Source organism: Sceloporus undulatus, chromosome 1 (assembly GCF_019175285.1).
Source record: "Sceloporus undulatus isolate JIND9_A2432 ecotype Alabama chromosome 1, SceUnd_v1.1, whole genome shotgun sequence".
Classification (NCBI taxonomy): Eukaryota; Metazoa; Chordata; class Lepidosauria; order Squamata; family Phrynosomatidae; genus Sceloporus; species Sceloporus undulatus.
Genome location: NC_056522.1, coordinates 338,249,714 through 338,261,042, shown reverse-complemented (window position 1 = coordinate 338,261,042; position 11,329 = coordinate 338,249,714). Strand labels below are relative to the sequence as shown.

Genomic DNA, 11,329 nt, shown 5'->3' with positions numbered 1-11,329 from the left:
TATGGGTCCTTGAAAAGCAAATCAGCAACTGTGGTATCCTGTTTAATCTGTATCAGGTTCAGAATGAGCAAAGGGTTGAAATCTCTTCCACCCATGTCACAGAGACAGAGCACCACCATGTCTATTAATTTTAACTTCTTTCTTATATTAACACAACCGCTAACTGTACATAGAAAGATTTTGTAGCATATTTGAGACTAAATGAAAGTCTACTTCCTGAAGTCTATGAAAACTCATGCTGCCAATTTCTTTTTTTCAGTGAGTCTCAAAGGTGCTACAAGATCTCTTTGCATACTGATTCTACAGACTAACACAGCTATATCTTTGAATTCTACAACTGCTAACTGTATGTATAGCATCCCTTATTGGGCCCTGTGGAGATGTGAAGCCTTGAGATTAAGAGGGAAGGAAGAAGAAGGGGTACAGACATAAAGAAACTGTCCATCTCAGGTATTTCCAAATTATGTGTGTGTAAATTGTACTGCCTCATTCATCAAATTTTACATAGCCCAGATTACAACATCTTTCCTTTAATGGAAGATTATAGCAATCGCAGCATTTACATGTCTATACCACTTCATAGTGAACTAAGCACTCTCTTCTAGACAGTTTACAATGTGTTAGCCTCTTGCCCCCAACAAGCTGGGTACTCATTTTACCAACCTATGAAAGGATAGAAGGCTGAATCAACCTGGGGCCCTGGAACCGAACTCACAATGTTGTGGCAGCAGCACTGGCATTCAATCACTGTGTCATCAGGGATTCCTATAAATTCTTCCATTATAACATCTTCATTTAATGAAAGATTATGACATCTTCCATTCTTAACCTTCCCATGTTTCCCACCATTTCTTCCATCTTTTTTTTTCTTATCTCCAAAGAAAGTTCAAAGAGGAGAAGGTAGAATACATGCACACCTTTTGAATACAGTTTCTTCAATCTATCTCTTTATGTAAACCTGCCCAAGTCTTAAGACTCTTTCTTTCAATGAGGTATGAAGCTACAATAGAGCAAAATTAGAAAAATAGCCCCCCAAATAAGAATTCTGCCTTCCCATTAATTTTTTCTTCACTCTCCAAATTTTTAACAGACACTGCCAATCATTCATATCTAGAATGCATTTGCTTTAGCCTGTTAACTTTGTCTGACCTTTTTCTTTGAGTACCTTAACTGCATTTCTAAATGCTCAGTTGAGGTTTTAAACTACTGAAATACTAAAAATTTGAAGGCTGCAGGAAAATTTCATTTGGGGACAGCAGAATTCATGTTCGGGCAGCAGTGCCTTCATCAGCACTCCCAACCTACCCCATAACTACATCTTGTGAGAGGGCCTTTTTGGTGGCTGCTGCCAGGCTACAGAAGAGGAAGATAAGACTGGCCTCCTCTCTGCTCTTTTTTAACCAGAAGGTAAAGAGTTTATTTTTTTTAAAAAGCATTTGGTGATTAACAAGTTACGGATCGGAGACTTTTAGTTGGATGGGGTAGCTGCACATTTAACCTTCTTCTCATCTTTTAAGTGATTTTATATGGTTTTAATTATTGGTGTTTTAATACAATAGCTTTTTTTAAACTTTGGTATCATCAGTTTTAGCTGTGGCACTGCCTTGGGTTCCATGTCAGGAGAAATTCAGAGTATTAACTAATTAATTAATTACAGTACTTAGCATTAAGAGTCAAATGCTTGGAACACCTTTTCTGAATGAAAATTGTGAAATGTGTCATCTTACATCCTTAAATTTTTACTAGATGAGAAGTCCTTTTAGGCTAAAAGGGATGTCGTAAGGGTTATTTTCCAAACTTTTCCATTTGGTAATACAGTACTGAAAAAGAGAGGACCCCAATATAGTTAGAACTGTTGCTAGGATCCCTTTGTCAGGAAGGCTTGTGCTTCACCTCTGCTTTTCTGCATTCAGTTAGAAGGAAGCTAAAGAAGAGGACATAGCCAGTCTGCTGTAGAGTTGGCTCTTACCATCTTGGATCCTGTCAGCCAATGCAACAGAACTGAATCCAGCAAATACCACTGTGTGTATTGCTCCAATCCGGGCACAAGCCAACATGCTCGCCACAGCCATTGGACATGGAGGCATGTAAATCACAACTCTGTCACCCTTCTTCACTCCCTGTCGCTTCAAGGTGTTTCCAAGGCGGCATGTCATCTCCAGAAGTTCTCTGTCCAAAAAAAGCACCTAATCATCATGATATAATCTGCTTTATTATTCCACCAGCCTCCACTAAATCACGATAAGGGCAGGCAATTATTATGTACAGGAACATCTATGAGCCCCAACGTTCATTCCTTTGCCTCTGCCATTAAAAAAAAGAAGAAGAAAGAGGACTTCTTTCTAAGACTGTCAGCTAATTCCAGTCAGGGCTGATACTACTGGACTAGATGGATTATTTCACTTGGAATAAAGTACCACCCTGTTTTATGGCATGATGTGAGGATTATACATTGAAGCATTTATACCATATTAAATCTCGTTCATAATATTCAAAAAGAGAGCAAGTAGGGAGCACCTCATTCCCTGCCTAGTTCTCCAAAAAAAGTAAGTAACTACCTGTATGTAATTCTCTCCTCCTGCCCAGGCTCATCTTTCTCCCAGATCAGGGCCACTTTATTTGGAGCTTGATGGACATGTCGATCCAAGCAGTTGACTGAAAGAAAATACAATTCTCATTATTACAGCTCAGTCATCTGCAGCCTCTTCGGTCTTTTATTTCAAGTTTTACAAAATTAATTCTTATGGCCTATTAAAGAAAGCTAAATCAAAATTGATGAATAAATTGCATTGATAATTGATCTAATCCACCGTTAGAAGAAACTGGCTGAGTCCTCTGATCATCAGATGTAGCCACACCAAATGCTCTTCATCTGGGCCTCCAGTAATAAGAAATGGACCCAGGAGTACTCACAAGCTATGAACTTGCTATGAAGTCAAAAGCTTCACAGATCAGGGGGGCTTCCCAATAGACAATGGATCACTAATTAAATGGACACCATTCACTCCCATGCCAGCATTTTCTGAAGATGCCAGCCACAAATGCTGGTGAAATGTCAGGAATAAACTCTTCCTGAACACAACCACATAGCCCGAAAACTCCACAAAAAACGATGCACTTGCTCTTTAGGAAAAATGCAGCCCTGTCCAGGATAGGCTATTTATCCAGCTTCTGAACCCAAGAGCTACCAACCCAAAGACACTCCATCTTATCAGGATTCAGCTTCAGTTTATTGGTCCTCATCCACTGGTCCACATTACACTAGTCTAGCACGTGCATGACCCCAAATGACTTTAATTTAATGGAGTCATCTAGTAAACCTAACATTTATTGTACGCTCTCTTATCAATGCATAGCTCAAAATTCCACAATCCAAAATTAATCATTTGCACAGCCCCAAATTAAACGGGTTGCACAAGCCTAGCTGAGTAACTATTCAGCTGGGATTGGGCAACTCATTGAATTTTGGGCTGTGCAAATAATTAACTTTGGATTGTAGAATTTTGAATTCACATACGTAATATGTCAATTTCTATTTTTGCTCATATCATGTAGTTGCAGAAGATGAAACTCAGTGCCATCAAGGAGATACATTTCAGAGGGTCTGTTTACTAAATATTCAGATGTTGTCATTGTGTCCCTCCAAGTAGTTTATGACTTATGGTGAAACTAAGGTAAAGCTATCATTGGGTTTTCTTGGCAAAATTTGCTCAGTGGGGGCTTGCCATTGCCCTTCTCTGAGGCTGAGAGAATGTGATTTGCCCAAGGGCACTCAGCAGGTTTCCATGGCCAAGTGGAGATTCAAACCCTGGTCTCCAGAGTCCTAATCCGATACCCAAACTATGACACCATGCTGGAAGAAGAAGAAGAACAACAACAACAATGGCTGTGTTCCCACTGGCTTATAACGCAGATCAGGATGCGAATCATGGGTGCATCCTTCCCATTTGAGCGTGCATTCGATCCAAATTGCTTCGATATCATTCCCATTGGAATTACCCTGAAAAAACCTGAATCAGTGGTTGATAAACCGGTTTAATTTAACTGCGCATTTTCAACAAGTTTTCCTGTGCCTCCTGAGTCAGATTCGTGGCATATGGGTGGGAATGAAAGGGGGTCTGATTCGGGAACTTGGGGATGGGAGAAGCAGTGCTCAAGGGGTTGGCCTGGGGGTGTCACCCACTTGTTCTCTTTCCTGCATTACCGGTGCCATTTTCTCCCGTTTGCATAGCCTTTCCCCCGGTGGAGTGGGAAGCAGGGTAAGGCTCTACATTGACCTCCAAATGCAGTAAATACATTACTCCCCCTGCAACCTCCCCCCTACTCCACATTCATAGACCGACGTGTGAGGAGACCCATTGAACAACATTTTTAACTATTCTTTTTTCTTTTTTTCTTTTTTTGCCTCTGCCTGAGCGCCTGAGCAGCAGATGGGCTTTGCACTACATGCCTGCTTGATGGCCCCCAGACCGCCCAGGGAGCAATGGGAGAGGCAAAGGGATTTGAGGTGAACAGAGGCTCCTTCTCTCTTCCAGCGGAACTATGGGAAGACACAGAAGAGCCTCGAATGCAAAGGGATTTGGGGTAAATAGAGGCTCCTTCTCTCTTCCAGAGGGAGTCTAGAGAGACACAGAAGAGCCTCAGATGCAAAGGGGTTTAGGACAAATAGAGGCTCCTTCTCTCTTCCAGAGAATAGATTTGGGGGGGAAAGCACCTCAGCTTAAGCGCTTGATTGACAGCTGCTTTAAAAAAAAGAGGTCCCGGAAAGGCAATGGGAATGGGGAGCAAAATAACCCACTTCAAATTACCACAGGGAAAATACCAATGGGAACGAAAACAGGGGTTTAAAAAAAATGGGTCTGTTTGCACCCGTTTTTAATGGGAATGATGGGTCAGATTCAATTACAACTCGGGGAAAAAATCCGAGTCAGAATCGCAGCAATATACATCGCTTTAAATGCCCAGTGGGAATGGGGCCAACATTTATTTATAGTGCCTTTTTCACCAAAGGGCAGTACATCAAACATGTGCAATCAAAAACCAACAATAAAACAAAACACTATAAAATGCTAAAATACTAAAATATTAAATTAATATACAAATCTGCTAAAAATAAAATCCTCATCCATTGCTACCAGTCTTGACACAGCAACTTAATCTGGCAAAACAAAGGGGAAGATCTTAAACGCTTTATGAAAGTGGGAAATTTGTGTAAACAACTCAACCAATGAACATCTCAACTGCAGAGTAAACTAAACAGGACTCCATTTATACAATTATCAATGGTGTGAATGATTTTTTTAAAAAGTAAATAGTTGGTGCAAGGGGCCTCAACTACTAGACCAGGACCTAAAGGGGAGATTGGAGGCTTTTACACAGTGATATTGTCCCTTAATGCAGAATTAATGTAGTTTGACGCCACTTTAACTGTCATAGCTCCATTATTGGAATCCTGAGATGCAGGGGTAGCTGGGTTAGCCATTTAACAAATACAAACAAAAATCCATCAGTGATACCTTTATTGGCCAACCAAACTGCACAATATACTTATTGCAAGCTTTCGAAGCTCCATGGGCTTCTTCATCAGGCAAGATGTTACAAACCAAACAGGAGAAAAAAACAATTGGAGATGTTAGTCAGATGCCTGCTGCATGTTATTTCCTGGACTTTGAAAATCTCCCTATTGCTGCATGGCCAGAAGGAGGAGGAGCTTGCCTGCAAAAGATGTTCTCTCTATCATAAAAATGTTTACTAAGGACTGAAACATGTAGGCATGTTGGTTTGGCTCCTTTAATAATCTGGATTATTTTGAGGTTCACTGAAAGGACTGAGAAGTGTTTTGAATGTATTATGGCCTTCTTTCTTTCTCAGTTCATATGCTATCAAAATTAATCTGATTGCATACTCTGGAAATCATAAGTGGTGTCTCCTCTTGCTACAGAGGCTTCTGTTTATTGTTGAATGATTATCAATGAACTATAGAAAGGTAATTCTAGGCCAGCTGTATTTTGGCTTTGAACCTCTGTTTTGGGTTTGTTTAAGATCTTGACAGAGAGCCAGTGGGGTGTAGTGGTTTGAGTGTTGAACTACTGCTCTGGAGATGAGGGTTCCAGTCCTTTCTCAAGCATCAAAACCCACTGGGTGACCTTGGGAAAGTCACACTCTTTCAGCCTCAGAGGAGGGAAATGGCTTTTAACCCCCCCTCTGAAGAAACTTGCCAAGAAAACCCTACAATATGTTCACCTTAGGGCTGCCATAAGTCAAAAATGACAAAAGAGCTTGATCGTATGCAACTCTGGAAATTTTATATCTGCTTTGACTTTGGACTGTCTACTGACTCTACAAATTGAGTTCCATCCACATAGCATTCTGGGACTGACAGTGGCAGGTCCACAATTTCTGTGCATAGTAAGCAAAATGTTTGTCACAAGTTACTCAAGCCATTTCACCCTGTAAAGCAGGTAGCTTGAAGATGCAAATTATGATTAGACCTACACACTGCACTGACAAAATGTACAAAAGTTTAAATTGTTTTATGTAATAGCATTATAAGTAAAGCAATCACCAAAAATGTCAGATTGATTTTATGTTAAATGATTTCAAGCAAGTAGTCTAACCTGTTGAATGTGATTAGTTTGTCCATTTGTCCTTTGAATTTCAAAGATGTTCCTTCTAGTCTCATTTGTAATATCAGAACACCACCAGCCATTGAATGCTGTCAGTAATTCCTGACTGAACCAAAGAATCAAAAGGTCAAAAATCTCCAACTTTTTCCAAGAACCTTTAAAAATACTGCTTATCATTAATGAACTGATTGTTTTCCACAAGATGATTCCAACTCTCATTCTGTCGGTTGGAAACTTTCCTGACCAAAGTTCTAGTCAAAATACTTGACCGGAGTATTTTGCCTGCCTATAGAAAAATAAAACAACTTTCCTGATTCCCTCTTTGCCCTGTAACATGCAAGGACTGAAGCCCTCATGGGAACACACTCCATTGGAGGGTGGTGGATTCTCCTTACTTGGAGGTCTTTAAACAGAGGCTGGATGGCCATCTGTCAGGGATGCTTTGACTGTAAGTTCCTGCATGGCAGTGGGGTTGGACTGGATGGCCCTTGTGGTTTCTTCCAACTCTATTATTCTATTATTTTATTCATGCACCATCTCTGTGATATACTAGAGTGGTTTTGAAGACCAGATGAAATATTGTTCATCCTAAAGCTAGATAAAAAGGCAATCAACTGTTAAGTATTACATTTATTTTTTATTGTTTACTCCCATGGAAAGGTGTTTATGAGATTTTCTCTCTCTTAAGTATCAAAATATCTTGGTCAGCCTTGAGCACCTTGATAGGAGTACATTATATGCTGATCTCCCTCAGGCAGCAAAATGTCTTGAGCTGCCCTGGCATGAGCCATCAGTGATAACGCTTTTATATCACTTCTCTTCTCAGTGCAGGTGAATGTCAGTGTACATTACCCCCATTTACAACATTTCAAATTTACAGCTGGCTATCATGAGTGACACCTGCATTCCTAAAATGTGTCCTAGAACAAGTACAGTTTCACTTCCAAAACTCTTGAACAAATTCAGTCAGGGGTCCATCATTAGGGGATTAATGTAGAAGGCCTTTCAAATTATTCCACCAACAAACAACTGGTTAAAGAAAAAATATGGCTTGCCTTCAAATGGTGGGACCTACTGTATATATGCTTTCCCAAACAACATATTCTTTATGGTACCCACTATATAAAATTTCTTTTGAAATGGAAAGGTTTTTTTAACCTGATCCTGCTCCCACTTAGAAAATCATTTACAGCCCTACTCTTTTAGTATATGCCATCCACTTACTGGAAGGGAAGATATAATAATACTCCTGTGCACAAAGACTTTGCATTTCTGAGTCAGGGGAAACAGAAGACATTCACCACCATCTTTGCAATGTTTTCTCTATACAACCCATAGACAAAAGTTTCTTAATTATATTCTCCATTCTGTTTCCATTTCATTTGAACAGTTGTATCCTATTGTTAGGCAACAATGCACATATCCCCACTATGCTTGCAAAATTTGCCTTGGCTGTAAGTAAATTAAGATCTGGGTGTCAAAATCATTTATAAGAATTACATGATGAAGATATATGGTACCCAATCCAGGGGCTTTTAATTTAAATTAAAGATGATTTTATATTTTTGCATTTGTATTTTTTGTATCACTTGCTTGTTACCTGTATTCTATTTTATATTTATATTTATTACTGCTATTGTAGTTTCTTTGTTTGTATTTTACCTGAATTATATTGAATTCTGATGGCTTGTAGCTTTTAGCAATAAACAAACTCGAATTTACAGCATTTGTCCAGAAATGAATCAATGAATGAAACCCACATTGCAAAGCTCTTCCAGTGCACTTGTGCAGTTGGGCAAGGCAGGAGAGTGAGGAAGGTGAGATGAAAGGGCAAGGCTACTTGGAATTTTTGCACAAGCAAAGCTGGCTGGACTAGATTTCCTTCACCTGTTTAGTTTGGGGAAATAGGGAGCGGGAGAAAACATCTGCAGCCTTGGCATTGCTGGAAGGAAAGGGATTCCTTTGCCTTAGAAGGGAAGGGGTGAGCAGGTGTAAGAAACTGGAATCCACAAGTATCAGATGGGGTAATCATGCTCAGCATACTGCAGTAAGAATGACAAAAAAACCCTGTGGCATCTCACAGCCTGCTTGTTTTCCAGGGACTGTGTAGAAAAAAAAAATCAGTGGGCCTTTTCTGAGGCCTTGCCATTCAACAACAGACCAACACAGAGATTAACATGTAAATTACTTCCTCTTAACCAAAAGTCCCACAGTGTGTGTGTGTGTGTGTGTCTCATTCCTATGCCAGCATTCTCTGAAGATGCCAGCCACAACTGCTGGTGAGGAATAAACTCTTCCAGAACATGGCCACATAGCATGAAAACCCTACAAAAAACTAAAGAGCTATGTTTGCTTGCTTGTGTGATTGTCATGTTTATATATAAAAAGTAAGGAATAGGTGTTTACTTTTTACACACAAAAGGACATGTGGGTGAGGTAAGCTGAATTCTCCACCAACCCGCCATTCACTTCTTGCATTCTATGGCTTTCGACCTTTTTATTTCTCCCAGCGCTTCCCGGACAGATTACGCTCTTGCCTTTCACCAAGGGATTGTTCCTTTTTAAAATAAGAGTTGACTTACATTGACCCATGGATAAGTTGACTCAGGTTTTTGGGGTCAGATTTTTTACTAAAATTTTTAGACTTACAGTATACATACAGTACCTCACAAACTATACTTATACTAAAAATGCCAGTATTCCAGTGTATGAAACTACTATAGTTGTGTGGTGTGGGCAAGTAGGAAGCTTTGGCTCGAAACACACAGGCCAAATCACATAGATTCCGGCCATGTTCGGGGTATAACGTTCAGATGATGCATGCCCTGAGTCCATCCAGAAGCCACGTCAAGCCCCCATCATCCAGGGAAAAAAATGGGCCAAGAAGGAGTTGATAGAATTGACAAACCCTCCCTTCAGCCACCATCTTGAGGGAGAGAGAGGCAGGCTAGCTCCAACAGGCCTGCCTGGAAGAAGCAGAGCCCTCCCTCTGGTCCATCTTATTATTAACCTTTATTTATGAAGCGCTGTAAATTTACACAGCGCTGTACATGCAATCTTTTTAGTTAGACGGTTCCCTGCCCTCAGGCTTACAATCCAGGCCTCAGAGGGAGAGAAGAATGCTGGACCTGATCCCCTCACCCCCTCACCATTCCCTTCTCCTTTTGTGTCGTGTCTTTTAGATTGTAAGCCTGAGGGCAGGGAACCGTCTATTATCCCCTCTGTTGTAAACCGCTCGGATTCCCAGTGATTGGGCGGTATATAAATAAATCCTATTATTATTATTATTATTATTAGAATTGGCTCCTTCTGGTGGCTCGGTTAAGGAGCCCGGATCAGGACCAACCACATGTCGCTGCAGTCTCGGCGCAAATGGCACCGCCATGGCCTCATGCTGGTCTATTTAGCCAGTCTGTTTCAGGCCACAGTGCTGACTTTAATAACTTGGTTTTGCTTTTCTGTAGATTGTATTATTATTACATTAATCCCATCATTTCTCCTAGGAGACCTTCTTCTGAGGTAGCAATTCTTTTGAAGTAAGCTAGTTTGAGAAATCTAAGTTGACCCAGTGAATTTCACTGCTGTGGAAAGTTTTGTCCACACTACTCTGAGCCCCCATTTACTGCTTTCTCTGTCCCATTCTCATCCCTTCCAGTGTTCTGTCACCTTTTCAGATGGATTTTTATTTCCAGGATTCATTTAAGAATTATTAGAACATTAATTCCTGTGGTTATTAAACACAAGAAATAGTATATCCATGCAATGAAGTAGAAATAGCATCAAAGTGCCGTGTGTGTGTGTATGTTTGAAAGATTCTTACTCACACCAAGAGAAAAAGACAGAATAAAAAAAAATTGCAACTTACCAGCTACATTTAGCTGTCCCCCAAGGAACCAGGACACTTGGCCTTCCTGAAGGTTACAGTTACTGACAGAATGAAAAGGATTGATCCACATAAGTCGGCTTCGTGCTAGTGCTCCCCAAAAAGTGTCTGTTTGCTCCACTGACACCTGATACAGCCCTTGGTGGTCCACTGGTCCAGGAAAAGTTGTGGCTTCTGGCATGTAAGCAGTCAAGGGTCCCTTGCTCCATCCTCTGGTTTTGAAAGAAAATTTGCCCCCAGGGGCTATTTTGTGGAAGCAAGTTCTAACAAGCAGCCAGGCCATAATTCTGAGGTACAATCGGTATCTTTATTCCTAATTCAAGGTAATCTTCTTCAAGCATAAATATTCATTAGGGAAAAATGTATCTTTTTCAGGCCAGTGTGAGATATGGATTTATTAGATCCTGCAGCCCCAACCTATAAATCCACAACCAGACTAAGAGCATAGGAGTGTCCCACTTTCTTCCTGAAAAATACACGTACACTATTTCTCTTCCGCAGCAGTGTAAGAGAAACTCAATCCTTTCCCAGAAGGGAGCAAGTGGGTGGGATTTAGTAACATCCAACCAGAATAATTTTTATGCTAATCTGAGTCTGCTTCTGTACTGAAACAAGATTGGGCTGATCTTTTTGTGCATAGCAGACTCTATCCATATTTTGGCTCACACTTTTCCTATGCCTTCCTCCTCTAATTTGAGGCTCTGTGATCACTTCAGTCTTCTACAACAGATGCAAGATCAAAGGATTACAAGACAACATTAATCTATGCATAAAGTATGGCATGTACTGAGGTATGGGATGTGTAGATTGCAATGTGCCA

General features: G+C 40.5%; 1 protein-coding gene across 11 annotated transcripts in view; it reads right to left on the bottom strand.

Moving 5' to 3' along the window:
• The window catches only part of LOC121935689 (acetyl-coenzyme A synthetase 2-like, mitochondrial), a 39,085-nt gene extending 27,756 nt beyond the window's left edge, over positions 1-11,329 (bottom strand). For 4 of the 11 annotated variants that reach the window (XR_006104841.1, XM_042477489.1, XM_042477506.1 and 1 more), the window contains exons 1-3: positions 10,492-11,329; positions 2,559-2,655; positions 1,970-2,169 (exon numbers count right to left, since the gene is read on the bottom strand). Coding sequence is in view for 9 of the 11 variants with exons in the window: in XM_042477489.1 (XP_042333423.1) it covers positions 1,970-2,169; positions 2,559-2,655; positions 10,492-10,792 (598 nt within the window). In the remaining 2 variants the exon portion in view is untranslated. Of the gene's footprint in view, positions 1-1,969; positions 2,170-2,558; positions 2,656-6,617; positions 6,733-10,491 lie in introns of all 11 variants that reach the window. The other 7 variants (XR_006104842.1, XM_042477515.1, XM_042477548.1 and 4 more) reach the window with 6 other exon arrangements.